General features: G+C 28.3%; 4 protein-coding genes across 10 annotated transcripts in view; 2 read left to right on the top strand and 2 right to left on the bottom strand.

Annotated features, from left to right (window-relative positions):
* Window positions 1-1,444, bottom strand: part of LOC124953936 (J domain-containing protein DDB_G0295729-like) — a 21,083-nt gene extending 19,639 nt beyond the window's left edge. The window contains exon 1 of one of the 2 annotated variants that reach the window (XM_047506029.1): window positions 1,361-1,444. Coding sequence is in view for 1 of the 2 variants with exons in the window: in XM_047506025.1 (XP_047361981.1) it covers window positions 370-381 (12 nt within the window). In the remaining variant the exon portion in view is untranslated. Of the gene's footprint in view, window positions 1-369; window positions 948-1,360 lie in introns of those variants that run through there. The other variant, XM_047506025.1, reaches the window with a different exon arrangement.
* Window positions 1,445-7,725: 6,281 nt separating this feature from the next.
* Window positions 7,726-12,682, top strand: LOC124953972 (homogentisate 1,2-dioxygenase). Its single transcript, XM_047506108.1, has 8 exons — window positions 7,726-7,868; window positions 8,057-8,192; window positions 8,311-8,450; window positions 8,609-8,795; window positions 8,877-9,056; window positions 9,283-9,506; window positions 9,721-9,847; window positions 11,889-12,682. The coding sequence occupies exons 1-8, from the start codon at window positions 7,851-7,853 to the stop codon at window positions 12,203-12,205; spliced, it is 1,329 nt and encodes a 442-aa protein (XP_047362064.1). The 5' UTR covers window positions 7,726-7,850; the 3' UTR covers window positions 12,206-12,682.
* An 84-nt stretch (window positions 12,683-12,766) lies between these two features.
* Window positions 12,767-19,165, top strand: LOC124953971. 5 transcript variants are annotated; one of them, XR_007102391.1, is made up of 12 exons: window positions 12,768-13,271; window positions 13,440-13,497; window positions 13,569-13,721; window positions 13,836-14,066; window positions 14,144-14,449; window positions 14,525-14,629; window positions 14,760-14,914; window positions 15,073-15,472; window positions 15,656-15,808; window positions 18,003-18,136; window positions 18,776-18,870; window positions 18,989-19,165. XR_007102391.1 is itself a non-coding variant. In XM_047506106.1 (10 exons), exons 1-10 carry the CDS (start codon window positions 13,176-13,178, stop codon window positions 18,029-18,031), a joined length of 1,686 nt encoding a protein of 561 aa, XP_047362062.1. In that variant the 5' UTR covers window positions 12,767-13,175; the 3' UTR covers window positions 18,032-18,236. The 5 variants fall into 5 exon arrangements, 3 of the variants coding, with proteins under 3 accessions (XP_047362062.1, XP_047362063.1, XP_047362061.1); XR_007102392.1 differs by having other exon boundaries at window positions 12,769-13,271; window positions 18,007-18,136; XM_047506106.1 differs by lacking the exons at window positions 18,776-18,870; window positions 18,989-19,165 and having other exon boundaries at window positions 12,767-13,271; window positions 18,003-18,236.
* The window catches only part of LOC124953969 (proto-oncogene tyrosine-protein kinase receptor Ret), a 53,722-nt gene continuing 44,827 nt past the window's right edge, over window positions 16,106-25,000 (bottom strand). For both annotated transcript variants that reach the window (XM_047506104.1, XM_047506101.1), the window contains exons 15-20: window positions 22,167-22,471; window positions 20,751-20,952; window positions 20,108-20,237; window positions 19,331-19,532; window positions 18,758-18,936; window positions 16,106-18,201 (exon numbers count right to left, since the gene is read on the bottom strand). In XM_047506104.1, the coding sequence (XP_047362060.1) occupies window positions 17,801-18,201; window positions 18,758-18,936; window positions 19,331-19,532; window positions 20,108-20,237; window positions 20,751-20,952; window positions 22,167-22,471 (1,419 nt within the window). In that variant the 3' untranslated portion in view covers window positions 16,106-17,800. The remainder of the gene's footprint in view (window positions 18,202-18,757; window positions 18,937-19,330; window positions 19,533-20,107; window positions 20,238-20,750; window positions 20,953-22,166; window positions 22,472-25,000) is intronic.

Here is a 25,000-nt window from a genome sequence, read left to right on the forward strand (position 1 = left end):
GAATTATTGTTTATGAACGAACGATAGTTTAAATAGTTTCAAAGTTCTCGATTATTTTTTTTTTTTTTTTTTCGTTATAATTTGTTAAGATCAAAATTTAAATAATAATGAAATCATCGATCGAAGATTGACTTCTTTTCCTTTTTCTTTTTTTTTTTTTTCTTTTCTTTTTTTTTCCCCCTTGAACTTCAAACCATTTAAATATTTAATCAACTTTGAGAGAAGATTTTTCTCTAATGAAAAAAAGAACCAAAAAAAAAAAAAGAAAGAAAAAGAAAGAAAAGATATGGAAAAGATAACGAACGAACTAACAAATTAGAAAAAAAAAAAAAAAAAAGAAAACACCATGAAAAAGGGGAATTTACTTACGTGCACACCCATGCAAAAATTGATGTCTCTCTCTCTCTCTCTCTCTCTCTTTTTCTTACTCCTTCTCTATGTCAGCAGTCGAAACAAATAAAACTCTCTCTCTCTCTTTCTCTCAAAGGAAAATAATTTCTCGGACTCTCGATTTTTCTAATTCGTCCAACTAATCTCAAAGGAGATATTAGAACGTCCCAGATCGAAGAGAAACGAGCCAATCGAGGTCGATCGAACTATTCATCCTCTCTTTCTTTCTCTCTCTCTTTTTTTCTCTTTCTCTCTCTCTCTCTCTCTCTCTTTCTATCTATCTATCTATCTCTCTTTTAGAACACCAGATTCTCACATAAAACCTGCGTTACGAGAACTGGCTCGGTCGAGGCTTCTCGAGAACAAAGCACACCTACGTGACCCGTGGCGGAATCACACGCGAGTTGGCACGACTAGGGACCTCTGTGTCATGTCATCTGACTTTTGAAAAAAATCGACTGCCTTTATAAAAACCAAAAAGAAAAAAAAAAGAGAAAAAAAAAAGAAAGAAAAGAGAAAAACAAACCAACACCGAAGAAAACTCAACACACCGAAGGTATCTTAAGCGTTCGAACAGAAGAAAAAATCAAAAAATTGAAGAAAAAGGAAAGAAAAGGAAACAAAAACAGACACACACACACACACAATAATAATAATAATAATAATAATAATAAGAATAATAATACTAATAATGAAAAAAACAAATTCCGACGAAACAAACGATCGAGCACAGGTGATTGACCTCTCTTGTTCGAGGAAAGAAAAAAATAAAAATGAAAAAAAATAAAATAAAGGAAGAAAAATAAAAAAAAAAAAAAAAAAAAAAAAAAAAAAATAAAAGAACAGGATAAAATGAAGGAAGAAAAAAGTGAGACGGGGGGGGGGGATTGAAAAAAAATAAGAAGAAGAAGAGAAATAACCAGAAGAAAAAAATGAAAAAAATGTAAAAAGTAAAGAGATAAAACGACACCAATGACTACGACGATCAACGGTGATCTCGCGGACAACGAACTCGAGCAACCGGCAACCGAATGCAGGAAGCGGTAGACCAGGACTCTGAGAGTCCACCTGCTCGCTAGTCGACCAACTGGTTGTGGTATATTCTGTATGCGCACCTTTGGTAGGGATTACTACTACTACTACTACTACTACTACTGACTACTACTACTACTACTCCTTTGCCTGCCACCACGCTACCTGATTCTCCACCTCCTCTCCTTCTCTCTTCACCTGATATTGTTCAAGTCCGGGAGAGACTCGCCGGATACGGCCCTGTTGTTTCACACAGAACTCTGCTTCACATCTCCGCGGATATCCGTGTCGATTGTTATTAACGAAATTATCTATTGGAAAATCATCGATAATCATTACCATATCGTATTTTAAATCAATCGAATATATATATATATATATATATATATATATATAGCGATCATGTCTTTGTAATAAGACGATTAATCTCTTACGATCGAATTTATAATCATATGAAAATCTATAAAATTATTTAAATAGCTAAAAATATTTCCAAATTTATAAATATTACTAAAGAAAACTTTTTTCAATTAAATTATTAATTATTTGTAAATATGATTTATTCAATCATCGATTATTATAACATCGTCATAGATTTATATATCACTTTTATTTGTTTATATATCGTTCAATCGTAATAATACTTTTTTCTTTTCTCTTTTTTTTTTTTTTTTTTTTTTTTTTTTTTACAATGATATTTAACGTTCGAGAATAAAAATTCTTCAAATGCGTTAGAAACGATTGAAAATTATGAGATCGAGATTCTGGTGTTACGATCCCCCTTACATTTTTTTACATTATTATTTATTAAAGATTAAAACGATTAATCGTAATCGTAGATCAATGATTAACGTTAATTTCTTTCTAGGTTTAATATTTATCTGAAATATATTCGTGATTTCAAAGTTCGATCATAGTGATGATAATCGACAGAATTGGGAGGTTGGAAAATTATCATGGGATTCAGAAGTATTTGCATTTAATCGATCTCTAATAAATGATAATCGATAACGTAATCGTCATTTCCAATTGAGATATACAACTTCGAACAAATAAGGGAGAGAAAAAGAAGAAAAGAAAAGAAAAAAAAATTCGTAAAGTACTTTGACCTAGAAAACAAGCATCTCGATCGAGTTTTGCAAAGTGCATCTGCATTTCCCGTTAGTTCTCTCGCGTTACAAGATACAGAGAGAGAGAGAGAGAGAGAGAGAGAGAGAGAGGGAGTTAGAGAGAGAGAGAGAGAATTAGAGAGAGAGAGAGAGAAAGAGAGAAAGAGAGAAGATATTCCTCTCGTTTATAAACTCCTCTACTCTTTAAGGAGATAGAAAGAGAAAGAGAGATAAGAGAAAGAAGAATCTTCGAACGTCTCTAACTGTAAAATACAATTCCCCCCTCCCTTCCCCTTCCACTTTCGACCGAAGACATTCATTTTAACATTTCAAAGATGTGAGTATGTAAGTGTATATATATACATATACATATACATACATACATATATATATATACACCTACATACCTATATACCTATATACATATATACATGCATGTCTCGTTTGACAAAGAAATTAATTATGCGAGATCCAATTATAGTTCGTATAAACAGAATTACTTTTTTTTTCTTTTCTTTTTATCTCTTTCTTTTTTTTTTTTCGACTCGATTATTGAAACATCAAATTTTAGAATATTGTAACGCGAATTACGATTGTAATTGTTGTAAATGGCGAATATGATTTTGTTGATTTTGATTAACACGCACGAGTTTCTTCTTTCGAGTTTCTTTTCTTCTTTTCTTTTTTTTTTCTTTTTGTTTTTTTTTTCCTATCACCATAACGATTACGTCAACACGTAATACGTAAATAATATCGAGGTGAGTTAATACTAATAGTAAAATGGTAGTGAAGTATTATATAGTCGTAGGATATAAGGAAATGTAGCGTGCTTAAGCTAGCTAACGTTTGTGTCCCGGCATTAAAGTCGCCATAATAAAGTGAATATAATTTTATTTCGTCGTAAGACTTTTCTCTATGTGTATAAGATGTTATTAAATTGGTAATGGAAATTTACTACAAAACTCTTCAACGGACTAAGGCACAATGCATATATACATACATATTGCACTTGTACAAATATATATATATATATATATATATATATATATATATATATATATATATATACTATCATCATTCGTTTTACCTTTCACTGGGTAGTTCGAACGAATGGCGATAACTGAAAGCGTTCGAGCAAAGCTAACTCGAAGTGGTCGTTACTTTGAACGAATTAATATCGTTAACGAAGAAAGTGAAAAGTATGGACAAATTTGTATTCTATTTGTTTCTTTTGTTTTTTTTCTCTTCTTTTTTTTTTCTTTTTTTTTTTCTTTTTTTTTTTTTGTTTCTTTTTTCTTTTTTTTCTTTAATATTCTCCACGCTTAAGATACATATCTTTTTTTGATTATACAAAAATTGCGTAATCATTTATTAAAATACAAAAGAACGAAGAAAGAAAAAAAAAGAAAGAAAATATAAAAGGATATTAAAAAAAGGAAAAAAACACACACGAAAACAATATACACACACATACACATTCATTATGGAACATAAAATTACAGATGTTGATTAGACGACGCTGATTAGAGAAATTATTGAATTAACGATTGGAGAACGTTCCAGTTGATATTTATGACTTTCGTTCGTCCCCATTAAAGCGATTAGAATATTTTTTCTTGTTTCATTTTTCTTGCTCCTTTTTCTCTGTCTCTCTCTCTCTCTCTCTCTCTCTCTCGTTTTAATTCTTTTTCTTTTTTTTTATTTTGTTTTTTTCTTTCTTTTTGCCTCTTTACTCGTTCGCTTTAGATATACATATAATCGAACTCTCTAATCTTGTTCTTAATTCCTGTTTGGTTGGAAACTCTTGGATATTTATGTTTCACAGTGGGCGTGAACGATTTTCCAGAAGTCTCTCTCTCTCTCTCTCTCTCTCTCTCTCTCTCTCTCTCTCTCTCTTCTGATCGTTTAAAATCGTAAAGGAAATTTTTTTTTCCTTCTTTTATTTTCTTTCTTTCTTTCTTTTTCCCTTTTTTTTTTATTCCTTTTTTTTTCTTTTTCTTTGATTGCCTCTCTCGGAATGTCTTCTGACTACTGACTTTGCAAGCAGCAACTAAAGTAACGTTGTTGCGATTCGATCGTTCTGTAAGAGAACCAGTCGTTATGTACTTGCGAAATCACTGAATAAGAGAAGTCCACTTTGTTCGTAATATCTACGATCTCTTCGCTCTCCATCTGTTGTCTTTCAAATCATTCCTTGGGATAATAATTAAGGATTATGGATTATTAACGCTGTTCAAGCGGCGATCACGTGACATCACGTAAAATAAAAAAAAAAAAAAAAAAAAAAAAAAAAAAAAAAAAAAAAAAAAAAATAGGGAAGAAAGAAGTACGACTCAAGGCAAATATGAAAGGGAAATGAAACGAAATCAAATGAAATGGAGCTTAAAATTGTTAATAACAAAATTGCACTTTCAATTGATTTTTAAAAGTATTTAACTTCGCATCTGTTATTTGTTCGTATTCTTTTCTTCTTCTTCTTTTTTTTCTTTTTTTTTTTTATATCTTTCGCTTAAATAAATAAACAACAAACGATTAAACGATCATGAAGTGTTCAAATTGTGGATTCGTCTGATATGACGTGAGAATAGAAAGCAGAAAAAAATAGGAGAAAAAAAAGAAAAAAAAAAAAAAAAAAAAAAAAAAAAAAAAAAAAAACAGAAAGGAAAAAGAAGAAAAAAAGACAAATTCATTCGACGAATGAAAGAGATAGAAGATAATGTGATAATAAAAATGAAACAGTATTGTCAATGAAGCCTCGTCGACAATTACAAACGAAACACTTTCGATTTGTTCAATTGATTGAACAATTATCGTGCGTTCTTGTAAAATTTTTCATTAACATAATAATAATAATAATAATAATAATAATAATAATAATAATAACAATAATAATAACAACAACAACAAACCGTTGACGAGTGTGAGTTCAGTGAAAAGAAAAAAAGAAAAAAAAAAAAGAAAAGAAAGAAAAAATCGCGTGACGTTATGTAAGAATGGACAAAAGGAGAGAGAGAGAGAGAGAGAGAGAAAAAAAAATAAAAATCATTTGACGAACGAAAGAGAAGGAACAAACATTAATTGTATGGTTAAAAGAAGAAACAAAAAAAAAGAAAAGAAAACAAAATAAAGTGACAATTGAAAGGTCATTTTAATAATTATAAAATAAACTAAATCGTTCGAAATAGTCGATGAAAGAATATATATATTAAAAAAAAAAGAGAAAAAGAGCCATGAATCAACAATAATACTCGTACGAAGATTAAAGAGACGTGCCTTAAAACAAACACGTTAAGAACAACAACAACTTTTATTTACCGTGCCCGTGAGTCATGATTTAACATTAAGCGCGACTTTTCTCGATTGGCATTCATGTAATTCTCCAAGTTTTCCTTCGTTCTTTATCGGCTTTATCGTTTACACGCGTTTGTATAATGAAATATTATTGGCCTTGTACTGTTCGTGATACGATAAATCTATCGGCAAGAGAAACGCAAAAAAAGAGAAAGAGAGAGAAAAAGAGAAGGAAAGAAGGAGAGAGAGAGAGAGAGAGAGAGGGGGCTTCTCGACAATGTTTCTATATCCTTCTCTCTCTCTCTCTCTCTCTCCATCTCTATCTATTTATCTCTACGTGTATTTATCTCTAAATCTTCATCTCTTTCTAGTATTTAATAATATCTAATATCCATTGAAGAAAAACACGATGACGATAAAAGACAAGACGAAACAAAACAAAACAAAACAAAACAAAAAAAGAAAAAAAAGAAAAGAAAGGACAAGAAGGAGAAGAAAAAAAAAATAGTAGAGCAGAAGCTACGACGACACGATTTGCGTGACTCGAAATGAGTTTCACCTAACAGTAACTAATGGGTTCTCCTCTCCAACGAAGTGAAAATCTCGACTTAGTGAGTTTTACCGATCAGAGATTACCGTTCGGTCGCGATATGTTTATTCACAAAAGGAAATATTAACACGCTAACTTCAATAGATAAATCGTTTTCATTTTCATTAACAATAAGTGGAATTAAATTAAGGAATGCGAACAATCTTAATGATCACCTTTGATGATCAACATATCATTTCTCGTGTGTGTATATATAAATATATATATATATATATATATACATACACGAGAAATATATATATATGTATGTATGTATGTATGTATAATATATACACGTACTAAATATTATGTACAGACTTTTATCTTTCAATTTTCTATTTCGTTTGTAAACAGTAATCGAAGAATAGATATCTGTATAATAAATATGAGAAGAAAATGATAATAAAAAATTAATAAAAAAAAAAAAAAAAAAAAAAAAAAGAAAAAAAAATAGGGAAAAGAAAAGGAAAAAGGAAAAAAGAAAAGAAAGAGCGGAGATGAAAAACTGAAGGAAAGGAAAAAAATTGTGGGCAAAAAATTACTCAAGATATTTCAAATGTAGAAGTAAAAGAGAGGCGTAATGACGAAAAATCCGAGAGATTTCACTTATGATATTAATTATGACACGCTATCTTAACGAATTAAACGAGGAGGAATTTCTTTCTCATGTACTTAATGATCCTTCATATTTTTTCTTTTGTGTTTCTCTCTATCTCTCTCTCTCTCTCTCTCTCTCTCTCTCTCTCTCTCTCTCTCTCTCTCTCTTTCTCTTTTCTTTTCTTTTCTTTTTTCTTTTTTCATTTAATATAATCCTCTTACCTCATAGCTCTCTGCATTATACGTTAGATATCGATTTCGTTAGAAATCTGTTAGTGTGTTCGATGAACCTCTCGCGTGACATACGATAATCTCGTAAAACATAAAAGATAAGATAAGCGGAGGTACAGAGTTTTCTCTCTCTCTTTCTCTCTCTTTTTTTTTGCAATTTTTTTTTTTTTTTTTTTCCTTTTTTTTTTTTTTTTTTTTTTTTTTTTTTTTTTTTTTTTAATCGTTTCTCTTCCTCAAACTTTCGGAAGAAATTGTACATTAATTACATCGGGATTGTTTTCCAATGAAATATTAACGAATTCGCGTATTAACAAAAGCTCTCGAGAAAATGAAATATAACATCAACGTTGGATTTGAGGCTTGGCTGACTTTTTAATCAGTTCTAATGACGTTGGACAGTTTTTTCTCTCTCTCTCTCTTTTTTTTTTTTTTTCCTTTTTTTCTTAATTTACATTTACAAAACCTGATACGTGCCTTCCGATAGTCATACGTTATTGGCTGTAACGATTATGCTGATAAACATGTTTTGCATATATTGACAATCTGTATAAAACGAGAGAGACGTCTATTAGAGTGCTCAGTATTTTATTTTAACGAATAACACAACGATCATGCAGGCCGAATTGAAGGTATCATTAAAAATTATATATATATATATATATATATATATATATATATATATATATATACATATATATATTTTATATGTAAAAAAAAAAAAAAAAAAAAAAAAAAAAAAAAAAGGAGACAAAAGTAGAAAGTGTTATTTTATAGATACAAAATATTAACAAATATTTGTTACTCTTATTATTTCTAGTATTTGTCAGGATTTGGTTGTGAATTTTCAAGCGAGGATGAACGTTGTCCTGGATCTTTACCTATCGGCCAAAACAATCCGCAAAAATGTCCTTATGGACTCTATGCCGAACAGCTCTCTGGCACAGCTTTTACAGGTTAGAGTAAATCCTTAAAAAAAAAAATAAAAAAAAATAAAAAAAAAAGACGAATCTTACACATATACGAAAATAATTTTAACAATAATTTTTGATAAATCCACTTATTGATCGTTAGCACCACGTTCTCAGAACAAAAGATCTTGGCTCTATAGAATCAGACCTTCCGTCGTTCACAAACCGTATCAAAAATTAATGGAAAAAGATATTGGCCATCTCGATTACGATTGGAACATTATGGAACCTAATTTAAATCAGGTAAAAAAGATAAGAAAAAAAAAAAAAAAAAAAAAAAAAACAATAATAAATAAATATATTTTATGAAAAATTTCTATCGTCTTATTCATCATCATTATCATTATCATTATCATTATCATCATCATTATCATCGTCATCGTCATTATCGTCATTGTTAGCTGAGATGGAAACCATTCGACATTCCAACAAGACAAAATTCTGAGATTGACTTCGTTCAAGGACTACATACGATATGCGGTGCTGGCGATTCTCATATTCGTCAAGGAATTGCCATACACGTTTATCTCTGTAATGTATCGATGAAAGATAAAGCTTTTTATAACGCCGATGGAGATTTTTTAATCGGTAAGAAGTAATTTAAAATAAAACAAGTTATCGTCATATGATTATATTAATTAGATATTTTTTTTTTTTTTCATGTAACAGTACCACAGTTAGGTGTCCTGTTGATAACCACTGAATTTGGTAAAATCCGATGCGAGCCCAATGAAATATGTGTTATCCAACAAGGAATGCGTTTCTCTATAACGGTTCTTGGTCCATCCAGAGGTTACATACTTGAGGTCTTTGATAATCATTTCCAACTTCCCGATTTAGGACCAATTGGTAAAATCCAATATAAATATTGTCAATTTAATAAATAAATTTCATGATTCGACAAAGTCACGTGCTATAGTGTACATATCCTATGATATATTTTTTAAATCAAATAAACACGTAATCTTTTATTGATTTGATAGAAAGAAAAGATAAAAAAAAAAAAAAAGAAAAAAAAAAGAAGAAAAAAAGAAAAAGAAAAAAAAAATAATAAAAAACAATGTTGAACATTTAGGTGCCAATGGTTTAGCGAATGCAAGAGATTTTCAAACGCCAATTGCTTGTTACGAAGATCGCGAGACAGATTACAAAATAATCGGCAAATTTCAAGGTAAATTATTTGTTTGCGTTCAGGATCACAGTCCATTTGACGTTGTAGCCTGGCATGGGAATTATGTACCATATAAATACAATCTTGAAAGATTTATGGTCATCAATTCGGTTTCATTCGATCACTGTGTAAGTATTAAGCGATAATTTTCTTCTTTTCTTTTTTTTTTTCTTTTTTTTCTTTCTTTCTTTCTTTCTCTTTTTTCTTCTTCTTCATTCTTCTTCATTCTTCATGACCGTATATCTATACGCGATATAATAAGTCCACGTTTTTGATTTCCAATGTATCTTAAAGAAAGTCCATAGACTATGAAATTGCTATTATTAATATAATTTCTCTTAGGATCCATCGATTTTCACCGTACTTACTTGTCCTTCGTATAAACCTGGCACTGCAGCGGCTGACTTTGTTATTTTTCCACCGAGGTGGTCGGTACAGGAACACACCTTTCGACCTCCTTACTATCATCGTAAGTAGAAAGTTTATTGAATTCAATCATTTTAATTATTTTAATCTTAACAAGAGACGTTTGTTCATTTTTCTTCTTTTTTTTCTTTTTTTTTTTTTTTTTTTTTTTTTTTTTTTAAATATAGACATTATAAAAAGGAAACAAAAAAAATTAAAAAAAAAAAAAAAAAAAAAAAAAAAAGAAAAAAAAGAAAAAAGAATTTAATACCCTTAAAGGGATTTACATATCACGGAAGAAAAAAGAAAAAGAAAAAGAAAAAAAAAAAAAAAAAGAAGTATTTATCAACAATATCATTCGAGGGAAAATTTGTTGATCGAAATATGATAAATATGATATTTCTAAAAGATGCAATAGATATTTTACATACATACATATATACATACATACGTTTAAGTAGGCATTTTAATATAACGTTAACGATATAACGCATTGGATTTATGTTGTGTGTCCTATTGCCTGAAGGTAGAGAATTGTATCATTGAAAATAGGAATGTAATTTTGATTGGGATAATAATATTTTATAAAAAAATTTTCTAACTATTATTTCTAAAAGAATATAATTATATATTCATACATACGTACATATAGAGAGACAGACAGCGAAAGAGAAAGAGAGAGAGAGAGAGAGAGAGAGAGAGAGAGAGAGAGAGAGAGAGAGAGAGAGTCCAATGTATTTTCCTTTTTCCTTTCATTTCCTTCGAACAGATAATTATACATCGTTCGGTCGAGTGACGTTCATCAGAATAGTGACGGTGATGATGATGATGATGATGATGATGATGATGATGATGATGATGATGATGATGATGATGTTGATGGTGTCGTCGTTCTAGAAGAGCGCTCCCGAAAATTATATAATCAAGATATCGAGAGAAAACTAAGACTTTTCCTTTGACAACGTTCGACAATGTCAATCATTTAAACGATTTCCTTTTTTCTTTCTTTTTTTCTTTTTTTTTTTTTCCACATTCGTATACTTCGATATCGTCCATCTTTTTTTCTTTTTTTAAAGAAATGAAAGCTCGTGAAAGTTTCTCTCCTTCTCTTTTCTTTTTTCTTTCTTTTTTCTTCTTTTCTTTTTTTTTTTTTTTTTAATGCAAAATCGAAGATTATCTACAACAAGATAAAGATCGATCAAATCTTTCGTTAATGCGTTCATTAATTAGAGATGCTTGGTAACGAACTCGTACACGTATGAACGATACCCATATCACGAGTAATGTGCGTGTACTTTAACGTGTGTGTATGTGTCTGTTTGAAAATTCGTAAGAAAGATCATTAGAAACTTTCTCTAACTCCAACTCTAACTCTAACTCTAATAGATAAAACCTATATATATATATATATGTGTGTGTGTGTGTATATATAAATTTTAACAAAATGCATCTTTACTATTAAATGAAATTACCACTTTTAGCACGATCAATGCAAGATTTCTATCGTAGATATCAATCGTGAAACTTTTGAATAAGTGTAGTTAATCTTCTAATACCATAATACTATTTTTCGTATGAAATATATTCTATGAAAGTTGATTAAAAAATTTGGAGATACTTTTGGTATAGAGAAATACAAAAAGAAAAAAAATGTATCTATATAATATTAACATTATCTATATTATTATTTTCTCAATGAATATATGAATAATATATATATATCGATATTCTAATATCGACATTATTATTATTATTGTCTGAAACATGAGTTATTACGTTTGAAAAATTTTTAATATATAGAAACACACGTATAAATATAAATAAAACGAAGAGTTATTATGAATATATACGTTTTTTATATATATATATATATATATATATATATATATATATATATATATATATATAAATGAGTAAAAATCCAAAACGAAGATAATAATAATAATAATAATAATAATAATAATAAAAAGATATATATATATATGTATATATATATTGGCATGTATTAATTGGTTCAATTAAAATATTATAATTAATATTTTAATATTATAATATTTTAATTGAAAAAAGTACTTACGTTAAAATATTCCTTGACAAATATATAGGTAATTGCATGACCGAATTCATGGGACTAATAAAAGGGAGGTACGAAGCAAAGGAGGAAAGTTTCGAAGCTGGTGGTGCATCGTTGCACTCGATCATGACACCTCATGGTCCTGATACCAGATGCTACGAAAGTGCAACTAACGATAAACTTAGACCGGAACGTATTGCCGATGGTACTCAGGCATTTATGTTTGAAACTTCGTATAGTTTGACTTGCACAAAATGGTCCGCTAAACTATGTAATAAATTGGACGAAGATTATTACAAGTGTTGGGAAGGATTGAAAAAACATTTCAATCTTAACAATCAATCTTAACGATCTACCTGATCTTACAATTCTTATCTTTTTCTTCTTATCTTTGTTTTTTTTTTTTTTTTTTTTTTTTTTTTTTTTTTTTTATTGTTCCTCTTTCTCTTTTTGTTTTGTTATTTCTTTCTCTTAAAAAAGAAATATTAATAAATTACATTTTAATTTGAATTAATAGGCTTAATTAATACAATTAAAATACTAATTGATATTAACTAGCTTGCGTGAATAAAATTCAACTATTTGACATACATATATAAAAACCGTAAAAAATTAGAAATAAGAATGAGATTAAACCTGTTTAGAATTTAACGAGATGTTTATACACTGATTAGGCATTAAAATCGAATGATGTAGGATTTAGTTCAACTCAAGGATAAATTTATTATCGAACAGGTTTGTTCTGATTATATTCATACTTATGACTACTACGTAGATATGTATACGCTTTTAATACTATTGCAAAAATAAATTTCTTTCTTTTTTCTTCTTTTTTTTTTTTTCTCCAATTAGAAACTCATGGAATATTTGTGAGGCAATTGATATGAAAATTAATAAATATTATTATTGTTAATAATAAAATATAAAGTGTTTTCTTTTAATTAAAACGTTAATTAAAAGACGAAAATTTATTATCAACATTTAAATTTTTCCCGCGTTGCATTCATCAGCGCTCTTTTTAGTTACCTCGACGTCCACCAGAGTGTGTTCCTTTTCAGAAGGAAAAGAAAAAAAAAAAAAAGAAAAAGAAAATGCATCTCGTACATTGAAAGTGTTTATGGGTCGCGTCGTTTATAGGTCTATTGTTTTGATTTTTATAAGATAATGTAAGTTATATAGATTGATTGAGTCAATTAAATAATTGATAATTTCACTCGATACAAAGGAACATATTAATAGAACAAATATGTTAGAATTAGAAGGGCTTCTAATATTAGAAGCTTTACGTTAAAATCGTGTATACTATTTTAACCTGACAATGTACAACGCATTTAAATTGCTCACAATTATATTGTATTATTCGACACAATATGTGAACGCCCAATACTGTTATCCAAATTATTGTCAAAATGTTGTAAGTAATACATTATGTTTCCTTTTTATTATTATATTTTTTATCAATAAAATACTGTCATATATATATATATATATATATATATATATATATATATATATATGTATGTATTTTTTAATTTTCTTTTTATTCTATTTTATTCTTATTCTATGTAATATATATGTATAGTCAACTAAGGTGTCATTGCCTGGTCTTCAATGTAGAATAAAACCAATCGAAGATGATGGTAAGGATTTAAATTATTTACTTACAAATAATAATGATTTATATATTAATTATATTTTATTGTTACTTTAGATTGTATTAAACTTAGATTCGATGGATGGAATCATATATCTTTCCAGGAGAGTACGACTCAATTTCAATTGTCTGCTTATGTTATTAGTACAGGAACATTTAAAGGAAAATTGACTGCATTTAATTTATCAATTACCGATATTAATTTTCTTAGTAAATATCTATCTATAATGGATTTAGTTTTGTCACATATTATATAATTTAATAATTTATATATATATGTATATATATGTATATGTATATGTATATGTCTTTATTTAATTTTAGGGTTAACCACACGTTATCAAAGTCTAATGGATGAAAATATATCCGTGTGTACACATATTGCTTTACATGGAAACACGACTGACTCAGTACCTAATAGATTCATTTTATCTTGTCCTTTTACAAATCAATCATTTGAAGGTAGTCCTTATCGTTTAGAATATTCTGTAAGTGGAAAAAGATTTGAGTATAGTAAAAAGCTTGTTTTCATAATACCTCATCATGAGTCTATTGGTAAATCATTGAATTTTCATAATAAAATACAATTAATTTTATATGATAATATATTAATATAAAGATTGAATTTTCAGATGAAAATAATGACATTAATGGATACTTACCATTCATTTATATAGACGTTTCTGATGCATTGCTCTTCACGTTATATATACAGCCAGTTCCTAAAAAATTTAACGTAACTACGTATAGAATTTGGTTAACAAATAATAGCACGGGTATAACGACCGACATAAAAGTTTCTCAACCGATAAATGAAGAGCATATACAATATAATTTTTCCATATTAGATGGAATCTATTATTTACAAGTAGCAGCTATCCATCCCAATTGTAGCATATACGGATGTATTAATGCCACTTCACCTTTCATAAGTATAAGTACGTTTTGATCTTTCCTTAATCTTATGTTTATTGTAAATATTTATGTAATTATCTTCAAATAATATTTAACAGGAGAAGCATCGCATCGTTTACTCATTATGATAATTAGCATTATATGGATACCACCTGTGATATTATATGCGCTTTACCACATATATAAGTTATGTACAAAAAATGGTAAGATCGTCTGTTTCACATTGATATAAAATTTCATTATTGTCTTTGTACTCCTCATAATATAATAAAATAAAATATTCTTTGTCATTCCGTTACATAAAAAAAAAAAAAAACAAAAAAAAAATTATAGCAAAGAAAGACAGAAAGAAACCAAATTGTTTAATAGTATACTCGCCAACGCGCGAATCACATATCACGGTTATGGCAGAATTAACAAAATATTTAAGATGCTGTAATATTAATGCCATGATAGATATGTTCGATATCTCGGAGACTGTATCAAAGGTAAGGTGTAAATATGATATTAAAAAAAAAAAAAAAAAATATATATATATATATTCCAATTGTTCTTCCTCTTCGTTTCTCAATAATCAAACTTTTGTCTCTCTCTTTTTTTCTTTTTCTTTTTTTTTTTTTTTCTTTCTCTTTTCTTTCCTTTTCAGGACGTAGAACTTTGGTGTAGAAATGCGTTTAATTCTGCTGACATTATTCTCATTGTGACTTCACCACCGTCTAACAAACTTGTACCGACAATATACGAGAACATAGACACATATATATTGCAATTGATTAGAGAAAATTATGGGCAAAGAAATAAAAGGTATTATATTCTACAATTGCCATATTGCAAATCAACTGATTTGCCGGACGAGGCAAAACGTTTTCAACGTTTTCGTATGCCCGAAGAATTAGCTAAATTAGTCAGGACAGTTCACAATATTGATTACATTAGATTCTTTGGTTTATCAAATAAGGAGGTACTATTGGAAAGTATAAAATTAGCTCAAGTAGAGATGTTAGACGATGGCAGTGGTAGTGATCACAAGAGTGCTGATGAAACTGGTACGTATTACAACACACATACACACACATACACGCACACTTTCTCTCTCTCTCTCTCTCTCTCTCTCTATATATATATATATATATATATATATATATATATATATATATATGTATATATTTAATTTATAAATAAATAAATATTTAAAAACATATCAATAATATCTTGAATTATATTTTCAGACGATCTTTTACCATCCGTAGTACCAATAAATAATATTAAAAACGAAGATCTGAATCACGAGGACGATAACAATTCAATGTCTTCGAATGTTGTTAAGGATGAATTTAATAATTCATTGAAAAGAAAATATTGTGAACTTCAAGGTGAAAAAGGTATTATTACCGTCCACTCGGATTCAGACGAGCAGTAGTATATAAACATAGTACTGAAAAAGAAAAGAAAAGAAAAGAAAAGAAAAGAAAAGAACAAAAAAATAAACAAAGCAATTAATGTTTTGTTCGTATTATACGAGGCTGTTTCACAACGATACCTTTATAATTTATCACATTTTTATACCCCGTGTTATAACGACGACCACGTTTAATAAATGTTTACGACGATAATTATTTTTCTCTCTTTTCAACTTTATTTCAATCATAATAAACAAATCTTTCTTTTTTCTCTCTCTCTCTCTCTCTCTCTCTCTATCTCTCACACACATTTTCTTTTTATCCATACACGTTAATAATTATAACGAAACGATAATGGCACTGCAATAATCGTATTGATAAACAATCTAACAAAAACAAAACAAATAAAAAGATCAAAATAAAGAAAAAAAAAAAAAAAAAAAAAAAAAAAAAAAAGAAAGTAAACGAAGCACTTACGTTACGAGGTAAAGAGAACTAAACTAATGGAATGTTTTATTTTTTTTTTTTTCTTTTTTCTTTTTTTCTTTTTTCTTTTTACATAAATACAAAAAGAGATGATTTTTCTTTTGAATGATTTTGTGAGAATAAGGTACGGAAATCCAGTCTTCTTTGTATATATAGTTGCATCTGTGTTTCTCCTCTCTCTCTCTCTCTCTCTCTCTCTCTCTCTCTCTCTCTCTCTCTCTTTCTGTGAGCGTGTGTTTCCCCCTCTAAAAAAACACGTACACGGCAATAAAACTTTTTTCTTTTTTTTTTTTTTTTTCTTTTTATATAGTCATACTAAAATCTCCCTTAATCATTGCCATATTTCAATTTTAAACAACGACGTGCGCATTATTTATATCTTTTTAAAAAGCTATAAAAAGAAATTACTTGCTTGTATGTAAGTATGTATGTACGTATGTATGTGTGTGTGTGTGTGTGTGTGTGTGTATGCAATTTGAGAAAAAAAAAAAACCAATGTTTCATCCTTCAATTGAGATGATCATCATATTATAGAGATCTATTATGATCAATAACGAAGATTTAGATAATGATCCTTTAAAGAGGAAGCCATTTATGTATGTATGCATTCTCTCAAATGCATTGCCGATAAAGCTTTCATACGAGAAATTATTCTCTCTCTCTCTCTCTCTCTCTCTCTCTCTCTCTCTCTCTCTCTCTTTCTCTTTTAAATGCGATTAGCAATGTGCACGTGTGAAACTTTGTACGTTCGCTTGTACATACAAATCGTTCACAGTATTATGTATATCGTATATGTATGTATATATATATATATATATATATATATATATATATATATATATATATATATATATATATATATATATATATATATTATATATGTATAAATTAGCTTTTCTTAATCGAGAATCCCGTTTATGTAATATTTGTAATATTTTTGATAGTGAATAGCTGTAGGTACTAGTAAATAGTAATAATATTAATAGTAGTAGTAGTAATAGTAATAGTAATACGAAAAAAAAGTGCCGTTTCGTTTAAGTACAAGAAAAAGATGCTTTTTATACATAAAAATATATTAATCTAACTCGATATTTTTCTTTGTTTGTTTGTTTCTCTCTCTCTCTCTCTCTCTCTCTCTTCTCTATCATTTTTGGTATAACAATTAAAAGCTACGAGAATTTTTTCTCGTGATCACTTTCATCGATGATATCGTAATATCGAAAAATCATTTCTCCATCGTATCTGTCATCGTCGTCAATATCATTTTAATCGTCAATCATCAATCGTCATTTGTCTTGATCATCGGAGATCAGATCGTTGGAAAAATCTTTGTTAAAAAAAAAAAAAAAAAAAAAAAAAAGAAAAAAAAAATAAAAAAAGAAAAAAGAAAGACTCTCGAACATTTTAAATAAATGTTTTTTTCTTTTCTTCTTCGTCTTCTCCTTTTTTTTTTTTTTTCCTTTTTCTTCTTCTTTCTCATCAAAATCCTCAATCAGTTCTATAGTTGTCTTCCTTACTTTCCAAACTGCCGAACAACAATAAATCATCCGTTTCTTTCGTTTTCTTTCCTTGCATGTCTATATAAGACTGTGGCCGTTCATTCGGTGGTGTTTTAAGATCATTCTCGCTATTACTAGTAACACTTGTATTCCTTAATTTAATTGGACTTTCGTAATGATTGATGTTCAAGCTAGGTGGACGATCATTGACATAAGGTGATTTTACTGTTTCGATTGGAAATGAAGCTATTGGTTCCTGCCAAAATGCATGAAGTTTGTCTACTTTATCGCACTTTGTCACAGGTTCCGACGATGGTTTACTCAGGTAATTAACCGTATCTGTCCTTAAGATATTAACCTTGCCCTCTTCTATACCTTGATCGCCTGAACCTAAAACAATAAAAATAAATGACTAATTCGATGGACCGTAAAAAGATATCTTTTTTCCCCCCCTTTTTTTTTTTTTCTATTCCTCTATTTTTTTTTTTTTTTTCTTTTTTTCCTTTTATCAGTAAAATTATAAATCGCATATTGTTTATATTAAATTCTTCAATTTAATCTTATAACATAATACCTTATAATGTAAAATATTTAATGGGAAATATTTATAAAGGTATTTATTAATAATAAATATATATATATATATATATAAAAATATTTCTATATGAAATTATCTCGATATAAAATAATAGAAATTTTTAATAATAACAATTTTTTTTTTCTAATAATAAAATATTAGGTTGGAAACTATGAAACGGGCGTTTTCGTTTAGTTATTTATTTTCATTCAACGTCCCTTTCATAGTTTCCAACTTAATATTTTATTATTAGAAAAAAAAAAAAAAAAAAAAAAAAAAAAAAATTCCTTTTCTTTTGTTTTTTTTCCACGAAAATATAAAAATGAAATTATTAATGTTATTATATTTGTATTTTCTCAAAATACTCACTGGTTGGACTATCTAAAGCATGAAGAGAAGCAAAGTATGCCTGATTATGGACGGTTCTTGGATTCAGATCTAAATATTCTACTCCATCCTCTAACATGCGTTCCCAATGACAGGTGAGTTCTTTAAAAGATGGTCTCATTCCAGGTTCCTCGTGCCAACATGAGACCATCAATTTATATCTATAATAATCAAAACATTAAACTTTTTAATTCTGATAAATTTTTTCTACAGATGAACGATACTATACTATTATTATAATTTTTGATCTATTATATAGATGATAACATTAAAACAAAGAGATATTTATCAAACATTGAAACGATAAAGTTTTATAATTGACCTTTTATAATTGAACATGTAATTATAATTTTATAATTGACTTTTGTAATATCGATTAATTTATTACGACAAATTTTCTTATTAGAAATAATTTATAATCATGTTAAATGACATAATTGTGATGAATTTTTTTTTTTTTACTTTTGTAATTAATATTAATATTAATATTAATATTGTTATTGTTGTTGTTATAATTAATTTCGAATTGTTTTGTTTATTGTCGAATCTACTCACAATTGTTGAGAACAATTAGCTGGCTTTTCCATACGATAACCAGCCTTTAAAAGATTGTAAAGATTATGAACGTCTACACCTGGATACGGTGATGCTCCTAAAGTGACCAATTCCCATAGGAGCACACCGAAACTCCAAACGTCGGATTTACTGGTATAAACGTGATCTGCCAATGATTCCGGTGCCATCCATTTAACGGGTACTAAAACGTGAGAATGAAAGAGAGAATCGTGAAATATCGGGAATTAATAACGTGGAAATTAACGTTTGATCGATTTAAAGAGATGAAGAGAGTTTTTTTCTTTTTTTTGTTTTTTTTTCAATGTCTTTTTTCTTTTCGTTTTTTTTTTTTTTTTTTTTTTTTTTTTTTAATCCTAATATATCAAAACGTAGATTTAACAATGCAACAAAAAGAAAACTATAAAATTATTCTCTTTTATGTTTCTCCTTTCTTCACAGATTATTGTTTTGATTGTTAAATTAATCAAAAGTTTTGATATTTGTTGTTCTTTTGTTTATTTTTTCGTTTGTTTTTATATTTTATATACCTTATACATATATCGTTCGATATTTTTATATTATATATCGTTTGATCACTTTCAAAAATTATCTTATAAAATTTGATTTGAATTATATTATAAAAAAGTATATATATATATATCACAATTTTCTATATTAATTTGAATAAATATTTTCTACGAAATTAAAAACTCTTTTCTCTGATTATTATATGAAGTAAATATTTTTTTTTTTTTTTTTTTTTAAAGAAACCATTACCTCGGCCTTTACTTCGTTTCAAATAAGCATCGTCCTCGTAAACGTCACGGGTCAGACCGAAATCCGAAATTTTACAGACTTTACCTGTCGCCAATAAAACATTTCTAGCGGCCAAATCTCTGTGTACCAACTGTACAGAAAATAGAGACAATTATTTTTTATAAAAATCGATCATCATGACATTATTTATGGTCTATCATTTATAAACAATATATACGTTTCATCTTCGTTCAAGTATATTTAATAAGTTTTTCAATTTGAAAAAGAGATTTCATACGTGAAATTATTTTAGAGATGGCATTTTATTTGTTAATTTTTTTCTTTTCTTCATGTTTTTGAAAAATACGATTGATCGATTGTCATCGATTATTCGTGACTGAATTTTTTTTTTTTTTTTTTCTAAACAAATATAGTTATCGATCATTTGACAATTGTGAGTTGTTTTAAGCTGAAAACGTTTTACTTGAGTCTCTTGAATGCGATCGCTAGGGATTAAAAATTTTTTTCGCGCAATATGAATGTCATTGGTGGGTAACTACTTTCATAACACGTTATAATATATAATGAGACATTAGCCTTTGCTGGTGGACGCATATATGCGCCTACAGTAATCAAAGTTTTAATGATATGATTAAAATTTTACCTTAATATCTGCGAGATATGCCATCCCTTTACTGATCTGCCAAGCGAACGAAAGAATGTCGCGTGGAGTTATAGTATAATTCGACAAAGTATCGACCTGTTGTAATTCCTCTCTAATGTTATTCGGTGATGCAGAAAGAAGTGACGTCAAGCAAAGAACTCTCCCTTCGGATTCCAAATGTCGACTGCGTCTCAGGTAATTCCTACAATTCAAAAAAAAAAAAAAAAAATAAAAAAAAAAAAATAAAATAAAGAATTAATCACAGTCTTTCTGTATCCACCTATATAAAAATAAAAATATATTAAGGAAGAAAAAAAAAAGAAAAAAAGAAAATTATTTGCCCGATTAAAAACAAATTTTTAATTCTGAACTTTTCCATACAATTCTTTTCTCTTTGTTCTTTCTTTTTTATTTATTTATTTATTTATTTATTATTTATGTTTTTTTTTTCTTTTTTTTTTTTTTTTTTTTGAAGATAAAGGAAGATACAAATTTACACTTAGATATTAATTATCAATTATGAATAGACTTCCTCTTTTTTTTTATTTATCTTAAGCAAAGCTTTTAAACAATTTTTATCCTTCGTTATATTCAATCAAAACTTATACGCCGACGATTTGAAATATAAAAATTTTCCATAAAAATTTATACGAAGTCAAAATATGCGTCTACGTTGGGAGGATAAATTCAGTACCACGATGAAAAATTTAATTATCAAGGATGGAGACACTCTCTCTCTCTCTCTCTCTCTTCGATGTAAGTAACGTGACTTTTATTTTCAAGACTGGAATTCTAACGGTGAGAATAGGAGTGCAATTTACGGAATTCACTGCGTTATTTCCGCATAGGGACACACATACATACGAGCATAAGTTTCAAAGAAATGAGAGAGAGAGAGAGAGAGAGAGATTACACGTTTTTCATTCACGCAATTCATTCACATTTCGAGAGTTTAGATAGAAAATACCTATGGACTAAAGAGAAAAGGAATTCTCTTTATCTCTTCCACTTCGACTATGTATGTTATATTACGTAATTTACATGTATAGTAGACTCATAGGGTTAGAAGAAAATTCACGTTCTTGGAATACAAGTAATACTTTTCAAAGAGTCAATTTTCTTTTAAGTTGACATGAAAAAAAGAAAAAAGAAATAAATAAAAGGGAAAAGGAAAAAGGAAAATAGAAAAAAAGAAAAAGAAAAAAATTTTTTTCTAGGGAAAATATATCTCTATAATATTATTATTATTATTATTATTATTATTATTATTATTATTATTGATATGTAAAAGTTTGCGATCGTAATGATAATATTTACATTAATTTATCATTAATTGAAAATCGTTTCCCGATATTTTTATTATTAATTTGAATTAAAAAATTATCAATTAAATTAATTAATATTCTTCGAACTAACCTTAACGAGCCAAATTCAGCGAACTCGATGATGAGATAAACTGGGCCACCAGGTGAGGTGCAAGCACCGAGTAATCGAATAACATTAGGATGTTGAGCTTCTTTTAAAAGTTGATACTCCGAAAGTAGATCGGCTAGTTCGGAAGCACAGGCATCTTCTTTTAATGTTTTTACAGCTACCGTAGTTGGTCCAAGCCAACCACCGATATCGATAGCTTTAGCTCGTAAAACTCGTCCAAATTCACCCTCTCCGAGAACTTGTTCGATCGTTAACCGAGAACGTGGAAATTCCCATTTTGGATCCGGCTGAATATAAGCAAAGAAAAAATTTTTTATGTCAATTGCTCAATTTCGTTCGATCAAATCGTTTTAATCGAAACGTTCGAACAAAATAAACATTTTTCTTTTCTTTTTTTTTTTTTTTTTTTTTAATATATCTTTAATAATATTAACAAAGTCTATTGCAATTTCTCGAATATCATAGTTTTAATATCGTTAAAGTTAATTTTATTTTGAAACTATCAAAGTATAATACAAATTACAATTTCTCTAATTATATTAATCATTTTCTGACCTTTAAAGCGGTCGAATATAATGCAATATTTTTTTTTTTTTTTTTTTTTTTTTTTTTTACAAAAGAATATCTACATCGATCATTAGAATCTCATTATAAAATCGTTAAGCGAATTGCTATTTTTATTCACGTGTGGTTATTCTATCGAGTATTACTAACGTCACACTTCGAATGAATTGCCTGCAAATTGCGGCAATGAGTTAAAGGAAAAAAAAAAAAAAAAAAAAAAAAAAGAAAAAGAAAATTGCATAATGAAAATTTTGCAGTTGAGATCCATCGGATAAGCTTGAACGGTTATCCTCCGCCCCCTCCCACCCCCCATCCCTCGCCATTGGCGTAGATCGCCCACGCGAATCGATATGGTTCATGAACACGTGATACCTTTATCTACGAGCATAGCGTGCATCAACTATAAATGTCATCTTATACTTATTAATCTAAATTCAACGTTAGCGAGAACGTAAATAATATTTTATATACTGACCAAGAATTATCATTTGAAACAATTTTCATTCTGTATTCTTTACTTTTTTTCTTTCCTTGTTTCTTTTTTTTTTTCTTTTTTTATTTTCTTCCTCTTCTTCATTTTTAAACTCATTAAAAGCACTTTAAGAAAATTAAAAACAAATTCGACGAGTGACTCTTTAATTCGATTTATGAAAAAAAGAAAAGGAAGTAAACTTTTTGCTTATTATTATTTTTCTTTTTTTTTCTTTTTTTTTTTTTTTTTTTTTTTTTTTTAAATAATAATCAAACGCAAAAATTATATTGAGATCAATGATAAATGAATTGCAAGCAAAAAATAATATTTCAGAATGATCTATCTCGTATTTCGTAAAATTTTGTTAATGATAAATGAAATTTTTTCGCTCTCCTTTTTTTTTCTTCTTAACATCGACCACCATTTTAGTTTTTATTACGTTTCGATAGTTACGAAATCAGATACAGATATATAGAATATAGAAAAAGAACTAATTACAATTAAGTTAATTTGCTATGCCGCTAATTTGCACTGTAATTATTTAAACCAGGTCACACGATATTTAGAGCATAAGTTATTAAAGTGTTATACGAATTTAAAAGTCGACCAAACTTAGAATATTATCATTTCTATTTCTAAGCATGGCTAAGAGAGAACTGTCTCGTCAATTTTAATCCAATTGCGTGAAGCGTGACCGACGATTTTTTATCTTCTATAAGTTCTACTAACGGAATAATGTATACTCGTAAATTATGTCAAATAAATAAATAGATTTCAATTAATAATAATTAAGTGCGAATTAAATCTGGATTATATAGATATCTATTTTCCCGTTAAGAGATATCATATCGAAATAAAACATTTTTTTTTCTCTCTCTCTCTCTCTCTTTTTTTCTTTTTTTTTTTTTTTTTTTTTTCTTAAATAGAATTTCATGCCGATCTCGTTGCAGAATTTCAATTAGGTAGTCTAATCGTTAGAAAATTATGGGTTCTTAGTAAATCCGATCGATTTAACTCGTGGTTGGACGTACCAACTGCTCCCGCTAAGGTCTACTTTACGTATACCTAATGCTCACCATGAACTTTACATAGAAAGAAAGAAAGAGAAAGACGAGGGGAGAGAGAGAGATAGAGAGAGAGAGAGAGAGAGAGAGAGATAAGACCAGAACAATTTCCGAAGATTAGTGCATTCTACTTGAATTATTCCTTAGGTCATCAGAGGTACAAGCTTTAGTAATGAATGGAACTCTCAAGTTTGAAGTTTTCAAGGACTGAAATTGCACGTGGAAAATTGGAAATTTTTTTTATTAGCGGAAAATATTAAAGAAAGACGAGAGAAAAATGAAAGAAAAGAGAAAAAAAGGAACTAAAATCAAACTATCTGTCTATCTATCTATCTATCTATCTATCTTTGAGGACTTACAAATCAGCGTGGATTAAGTTCTATTATAACGAGATCATATTTAAAGAGTCTCGGGAGAAGTGATCTGCGACTGACATTGCAATTTATATATTCGATTGGAAAAAAAAAAAAAAAAAAAAGAAAAAAAGAAAAAAAGGAGAAGAGAAACGCGTAGCTAAGGAATGAACGATAAAATGCAGAAGTTAGAGAGGTAAGATTTCTTATTGTTATTTTTTTTTTTTTTATTTCCACTCTTTCTCTCTCTCTCTCTCTCTCTCTCTCTCTCTCTCTTGTTCTTTTTTTGATTTTTCTTCTCTTTTTACTGAATATCCTCCACAGTCCTTCTCGTCTTTGCCACGTGCCTTTAGGGATACGATT

This window comes from Vespa velutina, chromosome 13 (assembly GCF_912470025.1).
Source record: "Vespa velutina chromosome 13, iVesVel2.1, whole genome shotgun sequence".
NCBI lineage: Eukaryota > Metazoa > Arthropoda > Insecta > Hymenoptera > Vespidae > Vespa > Vespa velutina.

Coding starts and splice junctions, on each gene's coding strand:
- LOC124953972 (XM_047506108.1), top strand. Junction 8,193..8,310: donor CTCTGGCACAGCTTTTACAG/GTTAGAGTAAAT, acceptor ATTGATCGTTAG/CACCACGTTCTCAGAACAAA. Junction 8,796..8,876: donor CGATGGAGATTTTTTAATCG/GTAAGAAGTAAT, acceptor TTCATGTAACAG/TACCACAGTTAGGTGTCCTG.
- LOC124953971 (XM_047506105.1), top strand. CDS start 13,176: ATGTACAACGCATTTAAATTGCTCACAATTATATTGTATTATTCGACA. Junction 13,498..13,568: donor AAAACCAATCGAAGATGATG/GTAAGGATTTAA, acceptor TTGTTACTTTAG/ATTGTATTAAACTTAGATTC. Junction 14,450..14,524: donor TTCACCTTTCATAAGTATAA/GTACGTTTTGAT, acceptor AATATTTAACAG/GAGAAGCATCGCATCGTTTA.